Source organism: Anabrus simplex, chromosome 1, assembly GCF_040414725.1.
Source record: "Anabrus simplex isolate iqAnaSimp1 chromosome 1, ASM4041472v1, whole genome shotgun sequence".
NCBI lineage: Eukaryota > Metazoa > Arthropoda > Insecta > Orthoptera > Tettigoniidae > Anabrus > Anabrus simplex.
The window spans coordinates 336,748,780-336,775,170 of NC_090265.1; the positions used below are offsets into that span (position 1 = coordinate 336,748,780).

The following is a 26,391-nucleotide window of genomic DNA, read 5'->3' on the forward strand; positions in this document are numbered from 1 at the left end:
GTTCTAATACAGTCATCCCGTGGTCGCCCCTTTTAGTCTCCTCTTACGACAGCCAGGGGATACCGTGGGTGTATTCTTCGTCTGCGTCCCCCACCCACAGTGGGGTATAGCCTTTCTAGTTCCAAATGTATGACACAGTCTTGGAGAGGGAGAACAAGATGAAAATAAATAAATCCAGAACCAAAGTAATGGAGTGCAGGCGAACGATATCAGCTGATGCAGAAAATATTAGACTATAAAATGAAGTCTTGTAGGAAGTACATGAATATTGGTACATAACTAATTATGGCGTTTTTTTTTTGTTTGTTTTTTTTTTTTTTTTTGCTATTGGCTTTACGTCGCACCGACACAGATAGGTCTTATGACGACGATGGGACAGGAAAGACCTAGGAATGGAAAGGAAGCGGCCGTGGCCTTAATTAATGGGAAACCACGGAAAAACAGCAGTTACGAGTGTAAATTGAGTGGCAATTATTTTTTAAAATATTGAGCTTGATTGCAGAGCACTCTTCTCACTTAGGTAGTTGCGGTTCAGATTCCAGGTTAGACTGTAGATTTAATCGTCAAATAAGACACAGGGCTTGAGTACATTTCTTATTTTAATTCATATTAATAGCTGTCAGACTTACCACTACCGAGCGAGTTGGCCGTGCGGATAGATGCGCGCAGCTGTGAACTTGCATTCCTGAGATAGTGAGTTCGAACCCTACTGTCGACAGCCATAAAGGTGGTTTCCCGCGGTTTCCCATTTTCACACCAGACGACTGCTGGGGCAATACCTTAATTAAGTCCACGGCTGCTTTCTTCCCACACCTAGCCCTTTCCTATCTCATTGTCGCCATAATACCTGTCTGTGTCGGTGCCACGTAAAGCCAATTGTATGGGGGTGGAGGGGAGGCGTACCACTACCAACTCAATGTTTCATTTATTATGTTCCTCTTCACCAGTCAGCTATACTTTCATTTAGCTTAATGTATTCGTTTATGGTTGGGACTCTGTGTTCCTTACATTGGTTTGTCAGGCGAGTCGAGTGTTGTGCCTGACCCCGAATCAGGTCGTTTTGGGTTCGAAATCAGAGGGAGTTTGGCATTATCAGCTCTGTGTTGTAGCATATTACAGCGTCAATCTACTGCAATTTCAATAACAATAATAATTATCCTTTTAACTTCCCTTCAATATTTTGAAGCTCTCTTGAATATTGACTGCGCCGAAATTTGGTCCCGTAAGCTTCAGTATTTCAAGTGAGCATCTGGCCAACTATGTTATACAGCCGATCAAGAAACCAACAACAGTGACTTGAGCATTGTAGCTGGCTTCTGGTTTAACATGACCGTCGATATCGTGATCATAGCCACGGGACCTCCAGCAACCACCGGAACATGATTTTTCATTTTAAAATAACACATCAACTGGCCGGGATTCGAACCGCAGCTGTCTAGGTATGAAGCCAGTAACTGTTCCATTCAGGTCTCACGTCCTGCGTACGATCGAGCGTTATGCAACCTCAGCAATATTAAGACTACATTACTGACTGCGATCGATTTAGTGGAAATCTTATTTGGGTTATTTAATTCTCTCAGTGAGAAAATATTCCGCTGACAATATAAGGGTAGTGATGACACAGTATTATAAAATAATCTTATCCTGTTATTTGTAAGCTAGGTAAAGGACGTAATACCGAGGTGAGAATAAAAAGGATAATGCACAAACTCAGGAAGTATTAGAAGCAAGGCGAAGTATGACATAGATCTCGTCAAGAGGTAAATCGCGCTGCGGGCGGTGTAAAATGGCACACTTCAAACCACCCTCGCTCTGTCTGCCACTAGGTTTTTCAATATTTTATCTCGTTTGGAAACCTCTCTTCTCCTCTCCGCCAGCTCTTATAGTAAGGTGTCATCATTTCCCAAAGGGGAGGAAGTAAAAAAGGAGGTTAAAAAGAAGGGGGTGGTGTGGTGCGGGGTTAGGGGCGCAATCTCGGCTTTAAAAGAGTCCCTGGGGGGATGCTGAGAGATACAGAACCCCCGAAGGGCTTGGCAGTGCAGAGGGGAGGGGTTAAACCCGACAACTTGCTCATCGTCTTCCTCATCCAAGAATATATTTAACTACTGTATTTATTTACTTCCAATTTGTACCCACAGTATACAAAAATCTACAGGCATCGTGGTAAGAGAGAGCGAGAGAGAGAGAGAGAGAGAAATGGCTGTAACAAACAGTAGCCAGCCTTCATTAAATGGAAAGACTAGAAAATTGCACAACAATTAATTCTTACAAAGTAACAATATTAAAAGCTAAGAAAAAAATAGTTCTCCATATAGGCTAAACGTTAGTGTAATTCTTTTTTAACTAACAACGTTTGAACCTTAGTAAGTATACCATATTTACATACCGATTAAAGATTTTAGATACTTCTTTTGACAAAGGTGTCCATAAGGTATTGTTTCAGTAATGGACAGATGACATAACATTGAAATGGTTTGAAGGATATGCCAAAGTGAGTGCAAATGGCAGTCTTATAACCTGTGTAGTTCATCCGAACTAGCTAACATCTTTTTCATTGAAGAATCCACAGAAAATGATTCTTGGAGGGTAGAACATAATTGAACACCTTGCAATACCGGTCACGTCACTCAGAACAGTATTGAATGTACGGAAGAGCCTGAAAAGAACGGGCTAAATGAATAGAACCTTATTATCCTAGGGCGGCGACAGGTATTTTGATCAGCTAATGTGCTGGAATTTCGTCGTAAAATGGTACTCTTCATCAAGCCAGTAAATCTATTTACACACGTTCACTTAAGTGCATTAAACGGTTGCAGTTTTACGCGAGTGCTAATGTCGTGATCACAGCTACGAGACGTCCAGTTTTACGTGGAATTTGAACCACAGGGACGTGATTTTTCATTTAAAAATCCTACACAGTACATTGGTCGGAATTCGAACCGTAACCGCCTGGGAGAGAAGCCAGTAGTCCGTGCCACTCTGTTATAACGCTCCTTTTACCCGCAGACCTGTCGACGTTCATAATATTGTGCTGTTTATTTTTTCCTGCTCTTCATTCTCTCTCTCCCTATTTTCTGATAGCTTCGATATACTTTCTGTAGTATTGTTGCATGCCAGCCCTGGCGTAGCCCCCTTCGGTATTCCTTGGAAGGGGCTGGTGAGTCAACTGGGAGTTCCCAGCCTGAGGACATGGTGACACCCTCTCCTCTCTGCTGTTCTCTTCGTCTCGTTTCCCCGTGCACCTTCTGGAACACGAAATAGGAATGTTCCGTCTCTAGTAGGGCCCCGAAGTTTCTAGCACTCCATCATCAGGATATAAAGAAAGGTGGTTAGCCTTGAACGGTTAGTGTTGGAGATCGGTAATCGGACTGGGGTGGCAGTAGTCTTGCTGTCGTCAGTGTCTCACCGGTATCGGAGTATCCGAGCGGAGTACGGTGTGTGTACTGCCTTGAAGTACTGACTGGAGTACTGTGTGTGAACTGACGTAGAGTGAGTGACTAGAGCTTGACGGCAGTTTTGCTGGTTGCCGGAGTCGGAGTATCGTCGTGTACTGAACAGAGTAGTGTGTGCGTGTGCGTGTGCGTGTGTGTGTGTGTGTGTGTGTGTGTGTGTGTGTGTACATATACTACCGCAGACTGTAGGCCGTCGTGGAGTTAGTGTGTGGAACAGCTGTCATCAGCAGAAATGGGAGCAGTGTTAACTGGCATTGTTGCGAGGAAATTTGTAGTGCTGGTTGGGAGTCCTACAATGAGACACTAGTAAACACGCAGCAATTAGTAGAGTGTCATTGATGGTCGAATAAAATGTCTCTCTGTATTAACGGGGTGATCGTAGAATTATTTTTTGCTATTTGCTTTACGTCGCACTGACTCAGATAGGTCTTATGGCGACGACGGGATGGGAAAGGCCTAGGAATGGGAAGGAAGCGGCCGTGGCCTTAATTAAGGTACAGCCCCAGCATTTGCCTGGTGTGAAAATGGGAAACCACGGAAAACCATCTTCAGGGCTGCCGACAATGGGGTTCGAACCCGCTATCTCCCGATAACTGGATACTGGCCACACTTAACCGACTGCAGCTATCGAGACAATGTTTTATTCGTAACCGTATTATAATGAAAACTCCAGTGTTTGTCTAGAGATAATCTAGAGCTCGAGATACATGAAGCTGTCCTTGAGTGAACAACTATCTGTATCTGATATTAAATGTACACAAATATCAAACAAATGAAATGTATAGGTAACCACAACCTATACAGAGAATCTTTCAGCACGGAAACATACTGTTTTATTTTTGCAGTTAAAACGAAAACGATAAATTTGTGGTGACAGACAGTTTCTGATTGGTCAAGTTCTTGATATTACTATACCGGATTGGTTATTGGAGCCGTGAGCTAAATATCCAATATAATTTTCTCGAACAAACCGCCATACTTCCAAGTTTCAACATCGGTCCAAAAATGGAAAGAAGAATGGTAAAAATGTATATTTGTTCACAGTGTCAAGTTAATCCCCTTTTAAAATAAGGATCAAACAGCAAAGAACTCGAACTTCAGACGAACAGCGATTTTTTTGTGGTGACGAGTTCTTGTAAGAGGCAGAGAATGTCGCATGTCGCTATTTAATTAATTTAGCCTTGTAACATTTCCACTCGGGCTAAATAATACTTAGTTTATAATTACCGTAATGTAATTTTCCAATTTGAAAGCTCGGGTTGTTTTTCTGTCGGTGTTTTAAACTACCTAAAAACAGAGCTCGTCTATAATTATCACGAAGAATGTGTGGCCTGAAGGTAGCGTTTGGTTTTAGTGCTGACTAGCCGGATTAGAGACTTAAAAATTTCGCACGATTTGCTTCAGCCGGATCGGCCAACGAAGCCCAATTGTCATTTCAACACTGAGCAAGCTAGCTACTTAATAATAATGTTATTTGCTTTACGTCCCACTAACTACTCTTTTACGGTTTTCGGAGACGCCGAGGTGCCGGAATTTAGTCCCGCGGGAGTTCTTTTACGTGCCAGTAAATCTACCGACACGAGACTGACGTATTTGAGCACCTTCAAATACCACCGGACTGAGCCAGGATCGAACCTGCCAAGTTGGGGTCAGAAGGCCAGCGTCTCAACCGTCTGAGCCACTCAGCCCGGCAGCTAGCTACTTGGCACGAACTGCGCAGCAGTGCTCTTTCATTCTGGAGTGGTTTAAAAACGACTCTCTATATTTATCTATTTTTGTTCTTAACAATACAATGTGATAATCAACGTACAAATCATACTGAACGGAACAAGATGCCTTAAAAATTAGGACATTAAGCCTAATAGTTAAAACATAAGATTAATGCCATCTTACTTTAGAGGGGTACTCCAACGGTTGGTGCATATAAAATAAAACTATCAGGAAAGTAATTATTTCAATTTTTTGTAGATTATCCTCTGCTGGAGCCGGTTTACTGTATATTAAGTTATCAGCCCGGAGGTTGCTTGGATCCTCAAATAGCACCACCAAATGTTATGAGTGGGGGGAGGGGGCGGACGGATGCTGTTGACCTAAAAGATAACTGGAAATGATCAATAAAATGCCCTTAAATTGATGGGAAAGTGCTGTAAAATACAGTAAGTACAAGGTGACTTAAAATATTTGACCCAACTGAATTCTGGTGAGAGCGTAACAAAGATATTACAAGTAATATACTGTATCTCTATTCCATTCACTGCTCAGCTCTTGCTGGATGTAGTACTGAAGAACCTGTTCTTCACACACGTTACAGATTTCAGATTTTATATTATTTTATTTTATTTTTCGTTTAATGTCTTGTTTACAACAAACTTCCTTTCCGCACTCTCTTTAACACTGCACAATTTATAAAATAAAACACGTCCATCTCTTGTAAAGAGGACTTACCCAAGTTCGTTCACAGCTGAATTAAAAGTACACTTTACGATACCGAGCAAGTGGCTGCTCTGTTTGCGTAACGTGGCTATCACCTTGCATTTGGGAGATAGTGTGTTCGAACCCCACTGCCGGAAGCCCTGAAGATGGTTTAGCGTGGTTTCCCATTTTCACACCAGGAAAATGTCGGGGCTGTATCTTATTTAAGGCCACGGTCGATTCCTTCCCACTCTTAACCCTTTCCTATCCCACCATCACCCTAAGACCTATCTGTTTTCCGTGGTTTCCCATTTTCACAGCAGACAAGTGCTGGGGCTGTACCTCAATTAAGGCCACGGCCTCTTCCTTCCTATTCCTAGGCATTTCCTATCCCATCGTCGCCATAAGACCTATCTGTGTCGATGCGACGTAAAGCAAATAGCAAAAAAGACCTATCTGTGTCGGTACGACGTAAAGAAAATTGTAAAAAATAAATAAAAACTCTTTTGGGCATTTTTCTTGCACAGCACTACTTGGGAGGATAATTCAGTTATATAACTGTTTCCAATCCCTTCTCGTCCCTATGTGTTCTTGGGCTCGCGGGGGTGAATGACTATAGGGGATGGGGCGAAGGCTGGTGTATTCCTTGTGCTTAAGGCATGTTAAGAAATAATTTCTCATAATTATCATTCTGTACTGTGTTGCTGTATATATTTTTGGACCACAATACTCACCGGTATGAATCGTTTCCTTACCCTTCCTTAGACACTGACAACTGCTTTCAATTTGCTTGATCATGGAAGATATTTAGCAAATTTAACCAAATGTACGAAAAATTTATACTTTTTATGTTTTTACTTGTGAACTTTTATGATACATGCATAAATTTAAAACAAATATTTTAAAATGATCTAAACATTCTTGAAAAATGCTATATATTGACCTAACACCATCTAGAAAGTTGAAATAGTGTCTATTAATCCCAAATCGGCAAACAAAATGCAAAATAATGCAAAATAAATAATTATTATAATTTATTATATTGCAGAATGGACTTCTATACTACTTTTTTTTGCTAGTTGTTTTACGTCGCACCGACACAGATAGGTCTTCGGCGACGATGGAACAGAAAAGAGTGGGAAGGAAGCGGCCGTGGCCTTAATTAAGGTACAGCCCCAGCATTTGCCTAGTGTGAAAATGGGAAACCACAGAAAACCATTTTCAGGGCTGCCGACAGTGGGGTTCGAACCTACTATCTCCCGAATACTGGATACTGGCCGCACTTAAGCGACTGCAGCTATCAAGCTCGGTCTTCTATACTACTGAGCTACGTCCTAATGCAAAGGAAAAAAAAAGGTGATTTTTCAACAACATCCGCCCGCTAGTTATGAGGTTATAGGGAAACCGCTAAAATCGATAGCAGACGCGTACTAGACATTGCAAGGCGGCAGGGAGTTTGCCATTGCTTTCCGCATTGGGCCAGACAAAGCTACTGCAGCTCGACTGGCTCTATGAGTCGCATCTTTCACACCATTCAGACACACTAGTTAAACTCTGAATGCAAATACTCAGTACCACAGTCAGCATACCGTCACAGCCATAACTTCGGTGATAGCTATGTTTTGCTCTGGCCTGTGCCAGAGGATAGAGATAGAAATACTGCATCCTTCCAGAAACAGCTAAAGGGAATTGTTAATTGAACCGATGGAAAAAGCGATACGTTTCATTTCATGTACCTATACACTCACAACGAGATGTTGCTCAATCGAGAATCGGGTTGTTTAGAACACGAATTTCGCCTTTACAACAACCAGCCCGGAAGCACACGGTGGAATATATGGATTTAAATGCAGTTTTTGGACAGACGAATCTCGCTAGGAAAGCGGACAAATTATGGCAGGGAGATTGCGACGTACAGCATACCGTCACTTAAGAATGGAGACATAGTGTGGAGACCGTTTTTTTTAAAAAAATATTATTTTATTCATTGTGGCTATACGAAGCTTTCCAATCGTTCTGCGAAGTCTACATTATAAAATATCCCATGGGATTGCTTATAATAAATCAGTACCATCACCTCGTATACAGTATATTACAATTAGTGCCCGGATTTTTTTGTTGCTATTTTGCTTTACGTCGCACCGACACAGATAGGACTTATGGCGACGATGGGACGGGAAAGGCCTAGGAATGGGAAGGAAGCGGCCGTGGCCTTAATTAAGGTACAGCCCCAGCATTTGCCTAGTGTGAAAATGGGAAACCACGGAAAACCATCTTCAGGGCTGCCGACAGTGGGATTCGAACCCAGTATCTCCCGGATGCGAGCTCACAGCTGCGCGCTCCTAACCGCACGGCCAACTCGCCCAGTGCCCGTATTTTTAGGTGGTATAAATCACCATTTTAGATTTCTTGTATGCTTACAATAGGATTCTTTAGATTATGCTTCGTGGATTCGGCCACTCACTCTGTAGTCCAGCCTGCATTAGCAGGACCTACTAAGAACCGACCTAATACCGACATGCAATACTGGAACGCGTGTTTTACCACATAAATGCCGAATTTCTCCGTCAACCATTAGAGTTACAAAGAAAATACGTATGGCTGTTTGTTTGTTTGTTTGTTTGTTTGTTTGTTTGTTTGTTTGTAGAAAACGGAATTACAAGTCATGCGTTGAGCGCTATTTGGTGACAGGACTAACGTACCCATTATTTTGGTATTTAGCCGATAAAACTTGTTCAAGTTCAGTAAATACCTACATATTAATGGCCACCATTTAGAAAAGGTTTACTCTAAAAAAAAAGAATAGGATTATACTGGAACTGAACACTGAGATATATCCATATTAAATTTCAGCTCAATTGGCCCAATGATTTAGGCTTGATTGAGTAAGGTATGAAGAAACATCATCTAATTTTAACTAATACGATATTTTAAAAATAATGTCACATGTATTATATTTCCAGGTCAATACCTTGAAACAAAACATATTAGAATGTGCCTGTCGTTTAGTTTGACAACTGTTATAATTAAATTATTAATAACCTAGTTTAACCACCATCACCTTATCTTCCTCTACTTCCCTTACTATCTAAGCCCGAGTCCATTATTCTTCTAGATAAAGTATTCTGAGCTATTCGCCTCACATGAGCCCACCGCTGAAGTCGTTTGATACATACAGCTTCATTCATCGAGTTTATTCCTATTGTAAGTTTTATGTCCCCGTTTTGAGTATCCTCCTCCTATTCTTACCACCTGTTTGTCTTTGCTAATAATACTGTTAGTTGCTTTACGCCTCACTAACTACCTTTTTACAGTTTTCGGAGACGCCGAGGTGCCGGAATTTATTTAGATATTTAGTCCTGCAAGAGTTCTTTTGCGTGCCAGTAAATCTACCGACACGAGGCTGACGCATCTGATCACCTTCAAATACACCGGACTGAGCCAGGATTGAACCTGCCAAGTTGGGGTCAGAAGGCCCGCGCCTCAACCGTCTGAGCCACTCAGCCCGGCATATGCCTTTGCTGGTGAGACCTCGTGAGCTCTCTCTCTCTCTCTTTGTCACACACACACACAGACACACACCCTGAGTCTAGCCAGATTTTACTCTAGTACAGCAAAGTCAATCTGAAAACAAACCGATGTAAATATAGTTTCGTCCGATAGTCCGGCATTTAGAAAAGGTTTACTGTAAAAATTAAAATTAGAATTAAAAATTAGAATAGGCTTATACTGGAAATAAACACTGAGATATATCCATATCGAATTTCAGCTCAGTTGGCCCAATGGTTTAGGCCTGATTGAGCAAGGTATGAAGAAACACCATCTTCAGCTTTCAGCTAAAATTTGTATTCTCTAAGGCTTTACATCGGGGTTATATTAAATCCTGCAGGTATGTGCTTGATATTATTCTCCCAATTTACATAAATGTAATGTACAATGGTTCGAATTTAACATTCCATATTGAGTTTTTCTAAACGATAAACTAAACATATAACGGGAGTTGTACACTTTAATTTAATTTTCCCGGACTTTTGAGTAGTTCTGGAGTTCTTAGCGCTCTTGAAGTTTTCCAGTTAAGAAATCTGGAGTCAATTAGGAAGGAATGTATTTGTGTGATAAACCCCTACACAGCCATACGTACTTTCACCAGACTCGGTTATTATTGATTATCGCCTTCATATCAATAAACGTACTGTATGTCATTGCTTTGCTCATGTAATCATGATACCTGGCTTGGGAGTAAGCTACGATGCGATTTTTCGCCAACAATTTCACAAATATGATATTTGCAGGTCTATAATTTGAAAGAAAACCTAGTTAGTCATGCGACAAATTCCTCTGAGAATGTTTGTATTTTGGAAGGCAGACAGACAGAAGGCACTTCAATTTTTTTGCAGAGATATTTAATCCGAGGTGCAATAATAGACACAGGATTTACACTTCATTAACAGTCAAAGAATTTTCTCATTCCACGTGGAAGTTAGAGATTAAAAGGAAGAAGATAACAGCTAATGTGAACATGTTTCATGCTTGAATAGCAGAGTTCAATTTAGATGTTAATAGCATGCATGCTGGCCATTAATTGAACGGTGATATAAATTACACTGTGTAGCAGCGGCACACCTGCAAATGCATTGCACTGCACTGCAGCATAATCACCGAGAAAGTGCTGTTCTCAGGAAGTCAGGAATGGATGAAGCTTGCGTGATAATTTACTCGAAATGGAATATACAATTTATTTTAATACAAATACTGAAGCTGAACTGCTGATTTTCATTAACGGAGTACTTATCGATGAACAAACAGGGGCAGCATTCAATAATTTAAAGAAATATTGATACTTTCAGAGCTACTAAAATTAGAATTCTAATGCTACTATTAAGGAATGAAAATGATTTGGGTCCCTAAGAAAAATAAAGAAGTTATCATGGAAATAGAAAAAGACAAGACTTTCTGAAGTAACAGTAGGGGTTCTCAGACTGAAGACGGCGAAGATGCGATGAATAGACTAAGAATTGTTATTGTTAATTATTAATTAATGAATAATTATTAATAATAGTATCGTTTTTACGTCCGACTAACTACTCTTTGACGGTTTTCGGAGACGCCAATGTGCCGGAATTTTGTTCCGCAACAATTATTTTATTTTATATTTTTTTGCTAAGGGGCTTTACGTCGCACCGACACAGATAGGTCTTATGGCGACGATGGGATAGGAAAGGCCTAGGAGTTGGAAGGAAGCGGCCGTGGCCTTAATTAAGGTACAGCCCCAGCATTTGTCTGGTGTGAAAATGGGAAACCACGGAAAACCATCTTCAGGGCTGCCGATAGTGGGATTCGAACCTACTATCTTCCGGATGCAAGCTCACAGCCGCGCCAATTCTTTTATGTGCCCGTATATCTACCGACACAAGGGTGACGTAACTGAGCCCCTTCAAATACCACCCGTTTAAGCCAGGATCGAACCTGCCAAGTTGGGGTCAGAAGACCAGCGCTTCAACAGTCTGAGCCACTCAGCCGGGCTAAGAATTACTATTAACATGTAAGTTCCGAATGAGGTAGCATTATTTTAAAATATTGTGATTCTTTGAGTTTCGAGCAATAAAACGGTCAACTTTATTTTGATTGCTTTTCAGTATTTTCCTGGCCTAACAAACAAACAAACAATCTCTCTCTCACTCTCTCTCTCTCTCTCTCTCTCTCTCTCTCTCTCTCTCTCTCTGGCCCTCAGAAGAATGGAAGAATGGAAACTCTCTTTATTATGGACTTCCCTGTATACGTTGATTCCAGTTTCAATCTACACTCCCAGTGATGTTCTTGGATAAAAACATTGATGATTCTTAAAGCATTGAATATCTAAATAGGAGTCCTGTGAGTAAAGGGACGTTGAGATGTCACGATAAAATTCTTGAACTCAGAATTCAGGAGCTGACTCAACACTTGAAAAGAAAACTTGGACATAAATACATGAATGATTTAAAAAGTACCAGTGTATTATAAAATATAGAAAAGTAATTCCTATTATGCCAGTCTCTTTATATTAATTTTAAAGGCCTTACTTCATTCACTTTATATTTAGTTGTCGATCAGAAGTTTTTTAAAAAAGAGACTATCATTAATGCCCTGTAAACAACAGAGCAAATTTATACTGACATACCAAAAGTCATGGAATAGCGGTATTTAAAGGTAGCGCCACCGTACCTTGATGTCTTGGAAGTGTCAGATGTGATCTGACATCTTGAGAGCGAGTGTAAAGAGTCTGTGCTGGTCGTGGTAAGGCGACGTGAATTATCGTCTTTCGACCTGGGCAGATGACTGAAACATTCCATTGTTGAAGTTGTGCGGACATTTAAAATTTCTCGATCGACGTTGTCACGTGTCTATCGGGAATAGCTCATGAAAGGCACTACCACCCCCACAGTGAGCAGCGCAGTGGCCAACCATGGATGCTTAGTGATCGTGGTTAGAGGCGTCTGGCTAGATTTTCCGTGGTAACAGAGAAGCCATACTGGCTCAAATCACATCCACATACAATGCAGGAGGTACCAGACGAATATCTAGCTGGCCAATGCAGCGTTCTTTAACGATAGTGGGATACTGGAGCAGAAGACTTACCATAGTGCCCTTATAGTGCGCGTGACGTTGCTAATTGGACTGCGGAGGACTAGTGACATGTAGCTGGGTCCGATGAATCACTGTTCCAATTGTTTCGAGCTGATGGTAGGGTTCGGATATGGCATACGCCATTCCAGACTTTCCAGCAGGACAATGCACCGGGTCATCGGGCCCAAGTTGTCCAGGATTGATTCTGGAGAGTTTCAACCATAGATGTAGCCACCTCGTTCGCCTGATATGAACCCTATCGTGCACTTATGGGACATGGTGGTGAGATCCGTTCACACCCAATACCCTGGATCTACAAATAGTAGAAAGCTGTGGGTAGTTACCCGAACGACATTGGTCAGAAATTCTACACAGATGTTTCTTCCACTTGTGGAATCTATACTACGATGAGTTGCAGCACTTGGTCGAGCAAGAGGAAGGCCTCCACGACACTAGACCCCTATCCCATGACTTTTGGCATATCAGTGCACATCACGCTTTGTGCATTTTGTTACTGTGAGTAGTGCTTGCATGTTTGCATGTCTTCGTCTATAAAAACGATAGCCAATTCAAATCGTGTAAGTTTGATGGAAGAGGAGGATAAGATTTCATGTAAATGTACTACAAAAATCAACGTTCGAAGGTCGACTGACATGAACAATGAGTCGTCAATCACGTAGTATACAAGGGTTATAATGGATGATCAACAGTTTTTAAAAGGAAAAAGTTATCATATCTCTCTTTGTTTCTTACATTGAGAATGTTTGTCGTCGATTATTTTCATGTTGCGCTTTAGGAATGAGATAGAACACTTGAAATATTATCTTTGTGCTTTTGCCATAGAGTTTACTCTTTCAACATCTTCGCTATAACTATACATACATACTGTATGATGATTTACTTTTTTTTTATTTTCTATTCTTCATCATTACCATGTAATTGTTTTAATACTATTAATTACCGGGCGAGTTGGCCGTGCGTGTAGAGGCGCGCGGCTGTGAGCTTGTATCCGGGAGATAGTAGGTTCGAATCCCATTATCGGCAGCCCTGAAAATGGTTTTCCGTGGTTTCCCATTTTCACACCAGGCAAATGCTGGGGCTGTACCTTAATTAAGGCCACGGCCGCTTCCTTCCTACTCCTAGCCCTTTCCTGTCCCATCGTCGCCATAAGACCTATCTGTGTCGGTGCGACGTAAAGCAACTAGCAAAAAAAAAAAAAAAAAAACACTATTAATTGTAATATTTTGTTTCCATATACATTTTGTTACGTCAGGTATGTTTCCATTTAATATCGCCCATAATGTTAACATACCTACATTTTCACCGGGATATCACCAATAGCAATATATTTGTTAATAATAATAATAATAATAATAATAATAATAATAATAATAATAATAATGTCCGCCTCTGTGGTGTAGTGGTTAGCGTGATTAGTTGCCACCCTCGGAGGTCCGGATTCGATTCACGACTCTGTCCCGATATTTGAAAAGTGATACGAGGGCTGGAACGGTGTCCACTCAGCCCCGGGAGGTCAACTGAGTAGATATGGGTTCGATTCCCACCTCAGCCATCCTCAAAGTGATTTTCCGTGGTTTCCCACTTCTCCTCCAGCCAAATGCGGGGATGGTACCTAACTTAAAGCCACTGCCGCTTCCTTCCCTCTTCCTTGTCTATCCCTTCCAATCTCCCCATCCCCCACTAAGGCTCCTGTTCAGAATAACAGGTGAGGCCACCTGAGCGATGTACTGGTCCTCCTACCCAGTTGTATCCCCGACCCAAAGTCTCGTGCTCCAGGACACTGCCCTTGAGGCGCTAAAGGTGGGATCCCTCGCTGAGTCCGAGGGAAAATCCAACCCTGGAGGGTAAACAGACTAAGAAACAAAGAAATAATAATAATAATAAGAAGAAGAACAATACAGATGACTACCGTCTTTTTCTTATACACAAGGACAACGTCCTCGTAGCTCACTGACGAATTACAAACTCCTGTAGACCTCTCCCCGATGCTACTGAATGTACGTGCATTACAGTCTCTCTGTTCTCTTTCTAGATTATTTTAATTATTTTTATTAAATCACAACACAAGCACTCAGGAGAGACCCATGAAAGGAACAAGAGCTACTGAATTATTGTTCTATCTTGGCGCCAAGATGAAATTAAAAGAGCTCCTTTAATGTTCAACTTTTGATTGATTAGAGACAGGTCGCTGCACCACATTAGTCATCTTTCTTTTAGACTCTTTGGCTTGCCTCCTCTTCTTCTGATCTGTTAAGAAACACATGCCATTGACTTCACTTCTTATGATTATAATAACATATTTTAGCCTCTTTTCATTTCTACTTCATACACACATTCACATACTTTTTACAGTATCAAAGCCGCAGTTTCTTAGCCGGTAATTAATAACAACCGTAATTAATTTCAAGTGACACTACTAAAGGATTCCAGCTCAGTCCGCCTTTGTGGGTATAATTGTAGAGCCCGGTCATGCTACGCTGAGACCCTGAATAGCTAATGATGGACCAGCCATTGCAGTACCGTGATACCCCAATTAAATAGTAGCCTATGGTGAGGAGAAAAAGAGGAGGGAATGGCAAGTATGAGGAGCCTCTCCTCAGGTCACTACAATCTTTTGGGCTATTAAACCATGCGTCAATAACAACGAAATTCTACATTTCACCTTCCTTCGTGGATGACATTTTGAAGACTAGAAACAGAATTTAAATTGTTGAGGGCCTGACAAACCGCAATGCATATTAACAAAGGCAGGTTTTCTCCTTTAACGTATCAAATGTTACGTCCGACTCATTGGCTGAATGGTCAGCGTTGAGGCCTTCGGTTCAGAGGGTCCCGGGTTCGATTCCCGTTCGGGTCGGGGATTTTAATCGCCTCTGATTAATTCTTCTGGCCCAGAGACTGGGTGTTTGTGTTTGTCCCAACACTTTCCTCTTCATATTCACATAACTCAGTACGCTACCAATCACCACAGAAACACGCAATAGTGATTACATCCCTCCATATAGGGTTGGCGTCAGAAAGGGCATCCTGTCGTAAAACAGGGCCAAGTGCACATGTGCGACACAGTTCGCACCCGCGACCCCACAGGTGTGGGAAAAGCGGTAGAAAATAAAGAAAGAAGTATGAAGTGTTTCGATTTCTTACTAAATTACACTTTTGGTGTACAGGAAGGAGGAAATATGACGTTTAATAATAATAATAATAATAATAATAATAATAATAATAATAAGCCGTGATAATGGAGATTGGGACAACCAAGATGAGGATAGGAGCCGATACTCCAACTCGTAACTTTAAACCAGATTCAACTGTGGCAAGAAACGTAATGTAGTTTTGAATAAGATCTGCGCCCAAATGACACAAAAAAGAGCCCCCAACGATATAATCACACTTACTTTTCAAAATACATGTTTTTGGTGTCTGGTGATCAGATGTCGAATTTTTTGCACGAATGCAATACTTCAGTCACACTCTCGCTCAAAAGTAGAGTGACCGCAGAGATTGCCGTTTGACAAACTGTGTTTTGTACATTACCACATTACCTAACGTTCCCACAGCCGGGCTGAATGGCTCAAGTGGTTAGAGTGCTAGGCCTTCTGAGCCCAAGCGAGCAGGTTCGATCCTGGCTCAATCCAGTGGTATTTGAAGGTGCACAAATACATGTCTCGTGTCAGTAGATTTATCGATACGTAAAAATAAAACTCTTGTAGGCAAAATTCCGGCACCCCGGAATTTCTGAAAATCACATTATTATTATTATTATTATTATTATTATTATTATTATTATTATTATTATTAGGGACTGCTTACGGTGGTGAATGCATGGATCGGCTCATCCGGAATGACATGGGTTCTGTTCCCCGTCAGGAAGTCGAAAAATGCAAGAAACGAGATTTCCACTTTTGAAGAGGCACTTGGCCCTAGGCTTACTCAGTCTACACCAAAAATGGGCACCGGGTTAATTCCTGGGGGCAAGGATTACCGGGCATACAGCTAACCACCCTGGCGCCGAGGTTACGGACAGTGAAAACCTTTACCTTTCACTCCTGCGAGGGCCTTCATGACCTGCACGGAGATTGCTTTTCTTTTAATATCTACCGATATCTACTACGTAACAGATGAAGTCCTAAAATGCTATTCGCATGTTAAGGTAATCATATTGTAGATTAGCCTTTTCTCAAACTATCGACTTTATATAATTAAACTATTATTATTATTATTATTATTATTATTATTATTATTATTATTATTATTATTATTATTATTGATAGTAGGAATTAGCAAAATTAACATTTTATGAATACGATAGTCATGTCATAATTGTGTAAATCATCATTTATTTCTTATTCTTTATTATAATACTGTATTGTTTAGTAGCTGCAAGATGTTTCAACTGTAGTCTATTCATTCTGCACATGTAAATAAAATGTATTTTCTAGTTAAATGGAAGATAGGACCTAATGGCCTTAAACTTGTCAGAAAAAATAAATCCATAGAGTAATAATAATAATAATATTAAAAATAATAATAAATATACATTAATATAATTTAATTAATAAAAATTATTTTTATTTTTTCCGCCCAGTTTACTGATGAAAATTTTAAGTTACAGGGTTCGTTCTTAGGCCAATTTTAATTATCCCTTTACCTCGGTTTGAGATTAATGGACGGCAGTTTTTCTATACTCGGTCTGAGGTTTTCTCTCATCAGGGACCTCTTTTAGTGGTGTACAATTAAAATTACCATTATATGTTTTATTAGGTATTTCGAGCGTACGACTCTGCATGACAGTTCAAAATTATCAACTGATACACTTCAGTTCAGAGCCTGAATTTCACCTGAAATAATTCCCCTTTCTCTCATGTGGTAGGACAAACGTTGAAGACTAAGTTTTCTGTAAGATTTGCACCTGGGAACAAAGCTACGCACAGCCCCAGCAACATATAGGGGCACTGCAATGAGCATTTGAAACAGTATTAAAATTCTTACCTGCGGGTCGTCCACACCAGTCAAGGCGCCGTGCAATACCAGAGGGTCCTGGCCGTCCAGACCCGGGTGCGACTGGATTAGAACGTCCGGCCTACGAACTCCGTACTCCCGGCCGCGATTCGACTCGTACGGGAATGACGCGTGCATGTTAGTCTGAAAAAAAGGGAGTAAAATACATGTTATATAAGTAACAGTAAATGAATAATCAAGAAAAAAATGAAAACAAGAATTGAAACCACAAAATTAGTCTGCAGAAACTGAAGAACAATACCGATCGAAAACGAACTGAAATCATTTTAAATATTAGCACGTTACAGGGAATACTTAATCTAGATCGTAACACTAGGAACTGTGACTGGAAAAAATCAGAGTTTTCAGATGTATGACACTAAACTTAACTTTACGGAAAATGTGCTTTTTGATAAAGGAACTATAATTTTATACAGGCCTTAAGATAACTGAATAAAATTAGTAGCAAGCGAAATTTGTAGAATGAAAGTTTCATCGATAAAACCTTCCATTTTTTCAGTCTATATATATAAAAGCAAGTCGGGCTGGAGCGATGTATATATAAATATTTAAAAATGAAAAAAGACGTGAATTAATGAGGCACTTCCAGAAATCTCAGAAATTTGAAACTTGGTACGAGGGAAACTGATGACCCCAGGATCCCTAGAAAAATCGGAAATTCTCAAAATTCCCTGAAGGGGGCACGCTGGGGGGCTCAAATTTTGGGCTCAGTATAAGAACACAGTCGTATAGTATATCCAAAACGATAACCTATAGGTTTCGTGGGCTTAAAAATTTTCGGGAATTTCCTCATTTTTATCCCCCATCCCCCCAAATCAAGATGGCGGCACAACCTGCGAGACGAGGTAGACAATTGAAATTTGGTGAAATTATAGCTTTTGGTCTCTAACCGACGGGAAAATTCCAAGATGTTCAAATTTTTCACTTTTTACCCCCAAGGATATCGAAATATGGAGGCAATTTTAATGACTGTGCAGACATTCCTTTTGAGCTATTTTTTGGCTAAACGGTAAGTCGTATCACAAAACGGATGGCACAATGTCCCTTCAATTCGGAGTGATCTACAACTTTGGTCCTGTGACATTTTGTCGTATCTCTCTCCCTTATACGTTAAATTTGGCCGTATTTCTGGATTGTTCGTAAATTTGGTGATTTTTACAAGTATATTTTATTGTTTGACACACTTATAAGAATGATAGGATCATCACGTTGTGTGCGCACATTGGCACGATTAAGGGACATATGTGTACCAAATTTCATGATTCTAGCTTATACATAAGTAGGCAAAATGTAATGTAAAATGTTAAAAATGCACCCAAATTTCACCCTATTCAAAATTGGAACTCAATTTACCCCCTTAATATGGGAGATACGAGGAAATGGTTTAGATACAAACGTGTAGAGCGATAAATGAGGCGTCTGATGGCGCAAACCGTTTCTTAATATCATAAACCGTTTAGGAGATATGAATCTCGAAGTGGAAGTCTGCACTTTTCAACGTGCTCATGCTTATCCGTCATCTATATATATAAAAGCAAGTCGGGCTGGAGCGATGTATATATAAATATTTAAAAATGAAAAAAGACGTGAATTAATGAGGCACTTCCAGAAATCTCAGAAATTTGAAACTTGGTACGAGGGAAACTGATGACCCCAGGATCCCTAGAAAAATCGGAAATTCTCAAAATTCCCTGAAGGGGGCACGCTGGGGGGGCTCAAATTTTGGGCTCAGTATAAGAACACAGTCGTATAGTATATCCAAAACGATAACCTATAGGTTTCGTGGGCTTAAAAATTTTCGGGAATTTCCTCATTTTTATCCCCCATCCCCCCAAATCAAGATGGCGGCACAACCTGCGAGACGAGGTAGACAATTGAAATTTGGTGAAATTATAGCTTTTGGTCTCTAACCGACGGGAAAATTCCAAGATGTTCAAATTTTTCACTTTTTACCCCCAAGGATATCGAAATATGGAGGCAATTTTAATGACTGTGCAGACATTCCTTTTGAGCTATTTTTTGGCTAAACGGTAAGTCGTATCACAAAAGGGATGGCACAATGTCCCTTCAATTCGGAGTGATCTACAACTTTGGTCCTGTGACATTTTGTCGTATCTCTCTGCCTTATACGTTAAATTTGGCCGTATTTCTGGATTGTTCGTAAATTTGGTGATTTTTACAAGTATATTTTATTGTTTGACACACTTATAAGAATGATAGGATCATCATGTTGTGTGCGCACATTGGCACGATTAAGGGACATATGTGTACCAAATTTCATGATTCTAGCTTATACATAAGTAGGCAAAATGTAATGTAAAATGTTAAAAATGCACCCAAATTTCACCCTATTCAAAATTTGAACTCAATTTACCCCCTTAATATGGGAGATACGAGGAAATGGTTTAGATACAAACATGTAGAGCGATAAATGAGGCGTCTGATGGCGCAAACCGTTTCTTAATACCATAAACCGTTTAGGAGATATGAATCTCGAAGTGGAAGTCTGCACTTTTCAACGTGCTCATGCTTATCCGTCATCTATATATATAAAAGCAAGTCGGGCTGGAGCGATGTATATATAAATATTTAAAAATGAAAAAAGACGTGAATTAATGAGGCACTTCCAGAAATCTCAGAAATTTGAAACTTGGTACGAGGGAAACTGATGACCCCAGGATCCCTAGAAAAATCGGAAATTCTCAAAATTCCCTGAAGGGGGCACGCTGGGGGGCTCAAATTTTGGGCTCAGTATAAGAACACAGTCGTATAGTATATCCAAAACGATAACCTATAGGTTTCGTGGGCTTAAAAATTTTCGGGAATTTCCTCATTTTTATCCCCCATCCCCCCAAATCAAGATGGCGGCACAACCTGCGAGACGAGGTAGACAATTGAAATTTGGTGAAATTATAGCTTTTGGTCTCTAACCGACGGGGAAATTCCAAGATGTTCAAATTTTTCACTTTTTACCCCCAAGGATATCGAAATATGGAGGCAATTTTAATGACTGTGCAGACATTCCTTTTGAGCTATTTTTTGGCTAAACGGTAAGTCGTATCACAAAACGGATGGCACAATGTCCCTTCAATTCGGAGTGATCTACAACTTTGGTCCTGTGACATTTTGTCGTATCTCTCTGCCTTATACGTTAAATTTGGCCGTATTTCTGGATTGTTCGTAAATTTGGTGATTTTTACAAGTATATTTTATTGTTTGACACACTTATAAGAATGATAGGATCATCATGTTGTGTGCGCACATTGGCACGATTAAGGGACATATGTGTACCAAATTTCATGATTCTAGCTTATACATAAGTAGGCAAAATGTAATGTAAAATGTTAAAAATGCACCCAAATTTCACCCTATTCAAAATTTGAACTCAATTTACCCCCTTAATATGGGAGATACGAGGAAATGGTTTAGATACAAACATGTAGAGCGATAAATGAGGCGTCTGATGGCGCAAACCGTTTCTTAATACCATAAACCGTTTAGGAGATATGAATCTCGAAGTGGAAGTCTGCACTTTTCAACGTGCTCATGCTTATCCGTCATCTATATATATAAAAGCAAGTCGGGCTGGAGCGATGTATATATAAATATTTAAAAATGAAAAAAGACGTGAATTAATGAGGCACTTCCAGAAATCTCAGAAATTTGAAACTTGGTACGAGGGAAACTGATGACCCCAGGATCCCTAGAAAAATCGGAAATTCTCAAAATTCCCTGAAGGGGGCACGCTGGGGGGCTCAAATTTTGGGCTCAGTATAAGAACACAGTCGTATAGTATATCCAAAACGATAACCTATAGGTTTCGTGGGCTTAAAAATTTTCGGGAATTTCCTCATTTTTATCCCCCATCCCCCCAAATCAAGATGGCGGCACAACCTGCGAGACGAGGTAGACAATTGAAATTTGGTGAAATTATAGCTTTTGGTCTCTAACCGACGGGGAAATTCCAAGATGTTCAAATTTTTCACTTTTTACCCCCAAGGATATCGAAATATGGAGGCAATTTTAATGACTGTGCAGACATTCCTTTTGAGCTATTTTTTGGCTAAACGGTAAGTCGTATCACAAAACGGATGGCACAATGTCCCTTCAATTCGGAGTGATCTACAACTTTGGTCCTGTGACATTTTGTCGTATCTCTCTGCCTTATACGTTAAATTTGGCCGTATTTCTGGATTGTTCGTAAATTTGGTGATTTTTACAAGTATATTTTATTGTTTGACACACTTATAAGAATGATAGGATCATCACGTTGTGTGCGCACATTGGCACGATTAAGGGACATATGTGTACCAAATTTCATGATTCTAGCTTATACATAAGTAGGCAAAATGTAATGTAAAATGTTAAAAATGCACCCAAATTTCACCCTATTCAAAATTTGAACTCAATTTACCCCCTTAATATGGGAGATACGAGGAAATGGTTTAGATACAAACATGTAGAGCGATAAATGAGGCGTCTGATGGCGCAAACCGTTTCTTAATACCATAAACCGTTTAGGAGATATGAATCTCGAAGTGGAAGTCTGCACTTTTCAACGTGCTCATGCTTATCCGTCATCTATATATATAAAAGCAAGTCGGGCTGGAGCGATGTATATATAAATATTTAAAAATGAAAAAAGACGTGAATTAATGAGGCACTTCCAGAAATCTCAGAAATTTGAAACTTGGTACGAGGGAAACTGATGACCCCAGGATCCCTAGAAAAATCGGAAATTCTCAAAATTCCCTGAAGGGGGCACGCTGGGGGGCTCAAATTTTGGGCTCAGTATAAGAACACAGTCGTATAGTATATCCAAAACGATAACCTATAGGTTTCGTGGGCTTAAAAATTTTCGGGAATTTCCTCATTTTTATCCCCCATCCCCCCAAATCAAGATGGCGGCACAACCTGCGAGACGAGGTAGACAATTGAAATTTGGTGAAATTATAGCTTTTGGTCTCTAACCGACGGGGAAATTCCAAGATGTTCAAATTTTTCACTTTTTACCCCCAAGGATATCGAAATATGGAGGCAATTTTAATGACTGTGCAGATATTCCTTTTGAGCTATTTTTTGGCTAAACGGTAAGTCGTATCACAAAACGGATGGCACAATGTCCTTTCAATTCGGAGTGATCTACAACTTTGGTCCTGTGACATTTTGTCGTATCTCTCTCCCTTATACGTTAAATTTGGCCGTATTTCTGGATTGTTCGTAAATTTGGTGATTTTTACAAGTATATTTTATTGTTTGACACACTTATAAGAATGATAGGATCATCACGTTGTGTGCGCACATTGGCACGATTAAGGGACATATGTGTACCAAATTTCATGATTCTAGCTTATACATAAGTAGGCAAAATGTAATGTAAAATGTTAAAAATGCACCCAAATTTCACCCTATTCAAAATTTGAACTCAATTTACCCCCTTAATATGGGAGATACGAGGAAATGGTTTAGATACAAGCATGTAGAGCGATAAATGAGGCGTCTGATGGCGCAAACCTTTTCTTAATATCATAAACCGTTTAGGAGATATGAATCTCGAAGTGGAAGTCTGCACTTTTCAACGTGCTCATGCTTATCCGTCATCTATCTATATATATAAAAGCAAGTCGGGCTGGAGCGATGTATATATAAATATTTAAAAATGAAAAAAGACGTGAATTAATGAGGCACTTCCAGAAATCTCAGAAATTTGAAACTTGGTACGAGGGAAACTGATGACCCCAGGATCCCTAGAAAAATCGGAAATTCTCAAAATTCCCTGAAGGGGGCACGCTGGGGGGCTCAAATTTTGGGCTCAGTATAAGAACACAGTCGTATAGTATATCCAAAACGATAACCTATAGGTTTCGTGGGCTTAAAAATTTTCGGGAATTTCCTCATTTTTATCCCCCATCCCCCCAAATCAAGATGGCGGCACAACCTGCGAGACGAGGTAGACAATTGAAATTTGGTGAAATTATAGCTTTTGGTCTCTAACCGACGGGAAAATTCCAAGATGTTCAAATTTTTCACTTTTTACCCCCAAGGATATCGAAATATGGAGGCAATTTTAATGACTGTGCAGACATTCCTTTTGAGCTATTTTTTTGGCTAAACGGTAAGTCGTATCACAAAACGGATGGCACAATGTCCCTTCAATTCGGAGTGATCTACAACTTTGGTCCTGTGACATTTTGTCGTATCTCTCTCCCTTATACGTTAAATTTGGCCGTATTTCTGGATTGTTCGTAAATTTGGTGATTTTTACAAGTATATTTTATTGTTTGACACACTTATAAGAATGATAGGATCATCACGTTGTGTGCGCACACTGGCACGATTAAGGGACATATGTGTACCAAATTTCATGATTCTAGCTTATACATAAGTAGGCAAAATGTAATGTAAAATGTTAAAAATGCACCCAAATTTCACCCTATTCAAAATTGGAACTCAATTTACCCCCTTAATATGGGAGATACGAGGAAATGGTTTAGATACAAACATGTAGAGCGATAAATGAGGCGTCTGATGGCGCAAACCGTTTCTTAATATCATAAACCGTTTAGGAGATATGAATCTCGAAGTGGAAGTCTGCACTGTTCAATGTGCTCATGCTTATCCGTCATCTATATAAATAAAATCGTAACGACCGTGTGTCTGTACATTGATTATTTTGGCGAAATTTCGGTACAGTTATCCGTTTCAGGTGTAAAAATGACCATCTGCATCATTTTTAGCTTTAGTGTCTGTTTGTCTGTTTGTTTGTCTGTTTGTCTGTCCTTCTATAACTTGAAAACTACTGGATATATTTCCACCAAACTTCATATTTGGAATCCACCTGTCCTTGGGTAGGTTTTAGCGCAAACTGTGTGTCTGTACACTGATTATTTTGGCGAAATTTCCGTACAGTTATCCGTTTCAGGTGTAATAATGACCATCTGCATCACTTTTAGCTTTGGTGTCTGTTTGTCTGTTAGTCTCTTTGTCTGTTTGTCTGTCCTTCTATAACTTGAAAACTACTAAATATATATTTCCACCAAACTTCATATTTAGAATCCACCTCTCCTTGGGTAGGTTTTAGCGCAAATATCGTTTCTAAATCCCTGAACTGGGTGGGGATTTTTACGAAACCGAAACCGTGATTTTGCACTCCCTCAAAGTATACACAACCGAACTTAATGGAAATCAACCTGCCTTAATGAAAATTAATTTTTAAACCTTTTTTTCTCATGTGCATCATTTCGATAACAGGATTTAGTAAGGGAGATATTAACGGACCGTTTTTCGGTACAAATCCCAGCGGACTTAACGCAAGAGCGGGTGCGTGTAAAGCGTACTTCTTACAACTTGAAAACTAACAAGATATTTGAACCAAATTTTATATATAGCATCCATCTGTCCAAGGGTAGGTTTCCTTGGTGTCTGTTAGTTAGTTAGTTTGTTTGTTTCTTTGTTTGTTTGTTTGTTTGTTTGGTCTGTTTGTCTTTCTCTAACTTGAAAACTACTGGATATATTTCCACCAAACTTCATATTTAGAATCCACCTATCCTTTGGGGAGGTTTTAGGGCAAATATTGTTTCTAAATCCCTGAACTAATTGGGGGTTTATACGAAACCGAAACCGTGATTTTGCACTCCCTCAAAATACACACAACCAAACTTAATGGAAATCTACCTGCCTTAATGGAAATTAATTTCTAAACCTTTTCTTCTCATGTGCATCATTTCAATCACTTACAGGAAAGATAGTATGATCAAACTCTACACGAACATTGGCCCACCCAGTACCCATATGTGAGCCAAATGCTATGTCACATAATTATCCGAAAAGTAATGCAATGTAAGATAATCTCACACAAATTTCAACCTATTCAACGTTTCTGATTCAATCTGACCCACGAATAGATTAGATGCGAGAAAATATCATAGGACCAGCCATTTAGATCGCTAAATACTGCGCCTTACGGTACAATCCTTTGTCGATATGACGTACCGTTTAGCAGCAGTTAATCTGTAAATGAAGGTCTGCAATATTGTAAACATTCATATACTTTCGTATGTCCATCTGTATATATTCATTGATGTCGATTTGTAGCGATCGAGAAAGGATGTGTCTGCTATTGTAATCAGTACTCCCTACACCGACTTTGACTGCTGGCAGTAGGAATGGGGTCCTTCTCCAACTCCTGTGTAACTGGCATTAGTAAGGAGGGCCTACCATTTTAATGAATAATTCACTTTTCCATTTGTCTTGCAGAAGGCAAGGGATCATGCAGTTTTGTTCGAAAGTCCCCTACTCTATTGTGTTTGGCTCTAGGCCAGGGTGCCCGCCATTATAAACAAATGTTCCAATATAAAATTTGACTAGCATTAGGCATAGTGGCCTGCTATTTTCATGGAAACTCACTAATTCCGTGTGACTGGCAGTAAGCTGGCTAGCAGCAGTAAAAAGGGACTGTCATTATAATGATAACTGCACAACTCAATTTTGACTGGTGGTAGGGAAGTTGCCTGGTATTATAATAAAAACTCCTCAACTGTAACCTGTCTGAAAGTAGGAAATGGGTCTGCCATTGTAACTAAAACTCCCCAAATCGATTGTGATCGCGCAGTAGGCATTGGGGCCTGCAATTATAATGTAAACTTGCCAACTCGATTGTGAATGACAGTAGGCAAGTGAGCCTGGCGTTATCATCACAACTCCGCAACCCTCACTTTACATTGGAAACAACGTATATGGACCTCCCCATGCTATTTCTCGGATAAGGCTAAGAGACATGCAATTTTAAAACAATCTCATTTGCTGCACGCACAGTATTTACGTCGATATCCGTATACAATGTAGAATACCGTAGCGAAGCACGGGTACATTTGCTAGTTCTACA

At 40.0% G+C, this 26,391-nt stretch overlaps 1 protein-coding gene across 2 annotated transcripts in view; it reads right to left on the minus strand.

Moving 5' to 3' along the window:
* TfAP-2 (transcription factor AP-2) overlaps positions 1 to 26,391 on the minus strand; it is a 630,614-nt gene that overhangs the window by 243,690 nt on the left and 360,533 nt on the right. For both annotated transcript variants that reach the window (XM_067142506.2, XM_067142496.2), the window contains exon 3: positions 17,478 to 17,630. In XM_067142506.2, the coding sequence (XP_066998607.1) occupies positions 17,478 to 17,630 (153 nt within the window). The remainder of the gene's footprint in view (positions 1 to 17,477; positions 17,631 to 26,391) is intronic.